Consider the following 6,694-nt stretch of genomic DNA (forward strand, 5'->3'; position numbering starts at 1 on the left):
ATCATTGTCCCTCTTCATCCACTCCACTAACTCCACCACATAAGGTGGAATGTTATTGTAATTCTTCAAGCATGGAAGGCACAATCTCCTTGATCTTCCTCTCTTGTAAATGATTGCTCTCTAAAATGGCTTCCTATAAATTGCTTTGACTGTAAGGGATGGCATCCAAATGCATTATTGTCATGGTGACCTTCAGAGCCATATACTCAATTGTTTGTGTCCCCTACTTGCCTCCAACCATACTCCTAAGTCAAACTATATTTTGCAACATGCTCTCCATATTTTAATATCATGGCCCTCTCATGTTTTTTGTATATTAATCAAATGATTCAATAAAATTATATTAAAATTTTAATAAGTAAATAAATTAAAATACCTTGATTAAACAAAAGACACTCTCAACAACTACATAAGATCGATGATCAATATAGTCATTGATCCCCTTCTTTGAGTGTGTCCCTAGGAATAATTTTGCTTTTCAGTGGCCATCTTCAATTTCACTTCATGTATTATGAAAAGCATTTGCTAATAAGATAAAATTGATCATATAAAGCATATAAGGAAGTCATTAGTTTGCTATTGATGTTTCAAATAAGTAATGAAATCGAAAGAATGCTTTGTGTTAGAACAAAAAGTATCCCAACGCAATTCATGCGAATGTAAATATTTCTACTTTCATGTTCATTATCATTTAAATACCATTAGAATGCATGTTTATGCAAAAATTTTCTTAACGATTAAAAATTATAAGGATCCTCTATGATTCAAGTTTTTTTTTTTTTTGTAATAATTGTAATAATGGATGTGTAAAATTTCGATCCTATTTTGTTGGCATAGTTGACTGAAAGCACATTAAACAAAAGATGGGTATCTTCTTTAAAACCATAAGCTTCTCCTATTGATCCCTTAATTTTGTTTTGAGTTTTTTTTTCTTAGAGTTGTGTTTAATCCAAAAAAAATATAAATTTAGTAAAATAAAATAAAGAAAATATTTTGTCTCCTGGGAACTTTACTGCAACGTGGTAGATGGGCAGCATGACTTTGAAGCGGTTTAACAGAAGTCGACCAAAAATGACATTGCAGGTAGGAGGTGAGTCTGCTATTCGAAAATCTTTCGTCTCTGTGAACTGCTTCTCTCATTCAACCCAAATGACCGCCAATGGAATCACACCCAACATCTCTTTTCTTTCACCTGAAAAACCAAAAAGTAGGCGGGTCGGTGCTGCTGACCGGTCGGCCCGAAGGTTAAGATTATCGAACACTAACTTGAACAAAATGTTCATGGAGCTGCCAGTGTCAATGAGAATACTCCCGACTTGGAAGTTATTGATTATCTTTGTAACAACTTTGGCCTCGTCTTAGGAGTTTCCCCATTGGGGGAAGTCATCGTCTGTGAACGAGATAGAAGGACGACTTCTTGATCCTCTTCTCGGAGCTCCGCTTAGGGGCATTTATTCCTCCATTGATAGTCAGGCTATCATGACAACATGAACAACATTTGTCTAGATGAGCTCTGGTAGGGCTTCTAAAGCTGGAGCTTTCCCATGTCTCTAACTCGAGTGTCCCTGGGCTACAAACTCCTTCAGCTTCGATGCCCTTATTAACTCCTCGATGAGATCCGGAGGTGCCTACATTCCTTTGTGTCGTGGTCGTGATCCCAGTGATATTTATAATACTTTCTAACATCCAAAAAAAAATCCTCTGGCTCTCATCAGCCTGAATTCTCTGATGTATTCCTTGTCTTGGATGGCATCCACAGTCTTTGCCATTAATATCCTCAAAGAAGTAGCTCACAAGCCCTCATAATCATGGTATGGTTCTTCACAATGTTGGGTCATCCTTTCATTACACCGAGCTGGTCGTAGGTCACGATTCTTCATTTGATCACCATGTTAGTTGTACTGACTAGTCTCTCTATTGTCAAGAGAGGACTAGCTGTTGGCTGCCCTCGAAACAGTGGCGGACAGATAATCTATGTTCCTCCATTGGTTTCAAATTATCATTGGGGAGAGCACACTTTTGGGCATGACGCCCTTCTGGCTCTTGCTTGGGGGTACTTTCCTCCACCAAAATGTGCTTGTTAGCTCTCTCCAATAGCTCGACCAACTGACCAAGCCTTGGGGTTCTTTTATGCTAAGGTCGTAGGAAAACCTCTTGAATCTCAAGCCTTGCTTCAAGGCAGATATGGTCGCGTCGATTTTAAGATCTTTTACCTCCAACATTTCTCTCTAGAAGCATGCGATGAATGTGGGTAGACTCTAGTGCTGACCTTGCTGAAGTTGCCATAAGAACTGTAAGCTCTTGGTGGGTTTCCTAGCTTTAGTAAACTATGCAAAAAATAATCTCATGAAATCAACAAATTTGATGATGCTTTCATGGAACCACTTTAAGGCTAACAACCTCAAAGTAGAGAAAAATAGATGGGACTTGAACATTTTTGAGATTTTGTGCAAGGAAACGACCAACTCAATTGCTACGATATGGTCAATGAGATCTAACCACCCTTTGTAAGCCTCCAAAACTGGCAATTTAAATTTTTCTGAGGGATTTTCTCGAGAGATCGGGAAGGAGAAAAGATTATTTGGCTTACATGGCGCCTTAGTGAGCCCAAATCGTTGTCTCTCCACATACTCAAATCCCATGTTGTCTTGATATTGTGAATTGTCGGACCCCCCAGGACCGTTGTTCACCTTCCTGCCGTTGTGCATCAACGCCGCCTCCTGTGGTTGGTTATGCTCTTAGGGGACCAGATTTCCTACTAGGGCTGTGACGACCCTTAAGACTTCCGCAATCTGGCCTGCCACCTGCTCCATGATCCGAGTCTCCAGCTTCTATGTCTTCGCTGCATACACTCCTTGATGTAATCTCGTGGGGGATCTACATTAGCTACTACTCTTTGGTCACTATATTCTCTCTGTGATGGTTGTTCTCCTCTTCTTGTCGACGATATAACTCTACGCTTGCCGCTCCTTTTAGGATGTTGAATCCAAAACTATTTGAGAGACACACTTAAGGAATAGATGGTTGAAAGATGAGAGAGAGAGAGCGAGGAGAAAATAGAGCAATATCACAGCAATAAACGATAAATTTGCATAACCCTTATGCATGAAATGGACCCCCTCTTCTACTTATAGGAATGAGACATTGTAAAATTGTAAGTTGTACTTCTAAAGTACGTAGGTACGACGACAGTATTTTAGTCTATTCATAAATATGACTCATGGGACTCACAGATATCAAGCGAGAAGGAGCCAGGTGGCCACTAGATTGAGCGGCTACGAGGTCGGATGACCAACAAGTCAGTCGGCAGTTAAGTCAAGAGACTACCTAGCCCGACAACCTCATGTCAGAACTAGTGTTGATTACTCTGTAGCTTATAATTATTTCACCCATTTGGTATGTCTTGGATAGAGGGCGACAAGTTTGCTACATGAGCCTGATCAAGTAGCCTCTTTAGGAGCTGATCTCCTCGTAAATAGTCTTTGGAGGGCTCCTTTTGTCACGGACCGCTAGATATATTTAAGAGTCACACAAACATATTCTTTTATGTACAATAACACAAATTTCTTATTTATTTACATATCTCACAAACTTCATATTCAGAAATAATGCTCGAATTTTTAATATCACATAAGAAATAATATTATTATCACTTTTTAAAAGTGGAATGCTCTTTTTCATGCATAGGTTTAAAGAACCAAAGCATTACGTATGTAAATATAAAACTTTTGGTGTGAGATATGTAAATATATAAATATTGTATTATAAGGGGGTGTTTGGTTGCACATTTTTAATAGGATTTAGTCATGAATTTAACCTAAATATAGTAAAAAAAAAAAACTAAATCCAACACCCTATTAAATCGCCTTTTTTCTCGTGATCCATCTCTTTTTTCTCCATTTCATCTACGGAGCGACCTAAATCCATATTTATTAAATCCAACTATGAGGCGAACTTAATGGATTTACGCCGCTGTTGCTTGCGGCCTTCGTTCCAGTCACGACTCCCGAGAGTTACGGGATTTGATAAATTTTATTTAAAGTAAATATGACACTTCAGCCAAACACCACCTAAATATGTAAATTTTTATTTACTGTTTTTTTGGTTTGCTTATAATTCCTTAAACACTAGTACATATTAATTAAATTTATTATTATTACTATTATCATTAACACTCGCCCAATTCCCACCACCACACAAACCCTCGTGCCCACTCCGTTCTGCGTTTCACATGGTTCTTGAGCCTCTCTGGTCTTTCTGCTTCCGTTAGCTATGGAGACCAAAAGAAGGCGGCGGGAGTCCTACGTCTCTTCATCTACCCTAGACCCATCTCTCTCCCTCTCCTCCCCCGCCGCCGGCGATGTCGACCGGCTCACTCAACTGCCGGATGTCCTCCGCCTCTATATCCTGTCTCTTCTTCCTCTCAAATTCGCCATTCGCACTAGTGTGCTCTCATCCAAATGGCGCGGCATATGGCGATTTCGCTGGCCTCAACCTTCCTTTATCAATATCTTCCCCTCTCCTTCTCTTCCTCACCCCGAATTCGTCTCCCTCGTCGACGACTTCTTCCGCCGCCGCGGATTCGCACGAATTGACTGTTTGCAGATCATGTACTCCCCCTCCGCTCTGCAAATCCCTGACATCAAGCGCTGGCTCAGCTACGCGGCCTCCTGTTCCGTCTGCGAATTCTATTTAGACCTATCCCTGAAGGCTTCTTCTCCGAATAAAACTCGCCGTCGCGGAGCCCGTGCGGCCGCTGCAGCTGCGGCCCCCATCCTTGACTTCAATTTCAGGAGTCCCACGCTTAACCACCTCACCCTCCGAGGATTTCACTTATCTGCTTCTCCTCCTTCCTTCAGGATGCTATTGTTTCATCTTGAAATCTTGAACCTGTGGGAGATTTGCCTTAGCTCGGCCTCCCTCCGTCGAATTCTTGCTAATTGTCCGGCGCTGCGCTCGCTCTCTATCCGCCGCTGCCAGGATTTGAAGAAGGTCGCTATCCCGGTGTCAGCGATTAGGCTTACGAGTCTGACCGTTGTGGACTGCCGGAAAGTAAGTGCGATATCTGTTTTAGCATTAGGGCTTCGTTCGTTTCGCTTCAGCGGGGATCTTCTCAAGACTTACTTCATCCAAAGCCCAGCCATGTTGGAGGATGTGTACATTAGCAGCGGCACGGCAGTCCCGTCGGTGTCATCGGGAGATTGGGTGAAACCCTTTGGTGCGCTGGCTAGTTTGAAGGTTCTCACTCTCTGCAGTATTACGCTTGAGGTGATTGGTTATTTTTCTTTAATTATGTTGAGCTTTTCACCTGAAGTTGATGATTTTCCGCTTAAATTTGCCTCTTTGCTCGCTTCACAGTGCATTGCTGATTTGAGTGCTCACGCAGAGGTTGGATTCCACTTGTTTCCGAACTTGGTAGAGCTGCAGCTGCTAATGACGATGATGGCAGACAGCAATCTTTCTGACATCTACGGTTTCTTTAAGTACTGCCCTTGTCCGAGATTGGAGAAGCTATTTTTAGAGGTGGATCAATTTCTTTTTTTTCTCATATGCTTGCAATGAGAATGAACTATTAACGAGTTTCTAACCTTGCAAGATTGAATTTTTATAGCTTCCCATGAGCACATGTGATCCCAGCATGTCAACGTTCTTGCTAGTTCCCACGGAAGAGCCACCCAAAGTTGGTTTCAGCAGTCTAAAGTTTGTGAAGATGAATGGTTTTAAAGGCCATCTGAATGAGATGTTGCTCGCAGGTGTTTTGTTGATGAAGTCAGGTAATCTGGAGCATTTCGCTGTGGTTGCTCCTAGGGGAAATAATGGAGAGAAATGTGAGACTAGTACAGCAAATTTTCTGCAATGTCTTTCTACAAAGTTGTCTTTATTACCAAAGGCATCAGCTAAAGCTTCCATAATTTTGACAGAAAATGATACTTCCCAGTTTAGACCTGTTCATTCTGAAGTCTGAAACTTGGTTTTAATGGTTTTTTTTCTCTCCCTTGCTGATGTAAGTAGAGGTCTAGCCAGAAAGTGGTTTTGTTACAAGAAAAAGGGTAGTTTGATAGCCACTATTGGAGATAGTTTAGCTCATACAGTTTATACAGCTGCTGTACTTCTCCTTTAGGATATTATTGAAATTTTATTCTTTTGATTTTGATGTTATATATGTGAAGCACCTCTTATTTTTCAGGAAGATTTACATACTTTACCATTTAGTTCCTATGTATTTACATATCCAACACCCAAACTTCAATTTTTACATACATACCAACTTACCTATGCATTAAAAGGTGTATTTCTAAAAAACTTTGTAGAAGTTAAAATGGTAGTATTTTTTATGTGGTATTAAAGATTTTGGTGGCATAAATGTAAAAACCAAAGTTTATGTTTTAAATATGTAAATACATAGGAATCATGCTGTATGTATGTAAATGCCCCCCAATTTTGTATCCCCACATACAGATCTTGGTGATGATTAATGTTTTCTTGCATGTATTCTTTCAATATTTGACAAATTTGATTCTTTGTAATGCATTATGTATGAATTAACCCATCAGGTTTTTTTCCTACAGACCTCTTTTGGGTTGAAGTGTTTCACAAGTATTCCTTGAACCTTTGGCAGTGCTTGTAAACTTTCATCCACACATACTTGTAGTTGTTCCAAAATCCTCTATCTAGCTGACATGGTTGGAAGTAA

The 6,694-nt window shown here is 40.3% G+C and overlaps 1 protein-coding gene across 1 annotated transcript; it reads left to right on the top strand.

Moving 5' to 3' along the window:
- Nucleotides 1-4,173: 4,173 nt before the first annotated feature.
- Nucleotides 4,174-6,230, top strand: LOC110032111 (F-box/FBD/LRR-repeat protein At1g78750-like; the record flags this gene model as incomplete). Its single annotated transcript, XM_020735629.1, is given in 3 exon segments — nucleotides 4,174-5,268; nucleotides 5,359-5,523; nucleotides 5,612-6,230. Coding segments are annotated over 3 exon segments (1,515 nt in total). The 5' UTR covers nucleotides 4,174-4,272.
- Nucleotides 6,231-6,694: the final 464 nt, after the last annotated feature.

The sequence above is a fragment of the Phalaenopsis equestris genome, unplaced genomic scaffold (genome assembly GCF_001263595.1).
Source record: "Phalaenopsis equestris unplaced genomic scaffold, ASM126359v1 Scaffold000878, whole genome shotgun sequence".
NCBI lineage: Eukaryota > Viridiplantae > Streptophyta > Magnoliopsida > Asparagales > Orchidaceae > Phalaenopsis > Phalaenopsis equestris.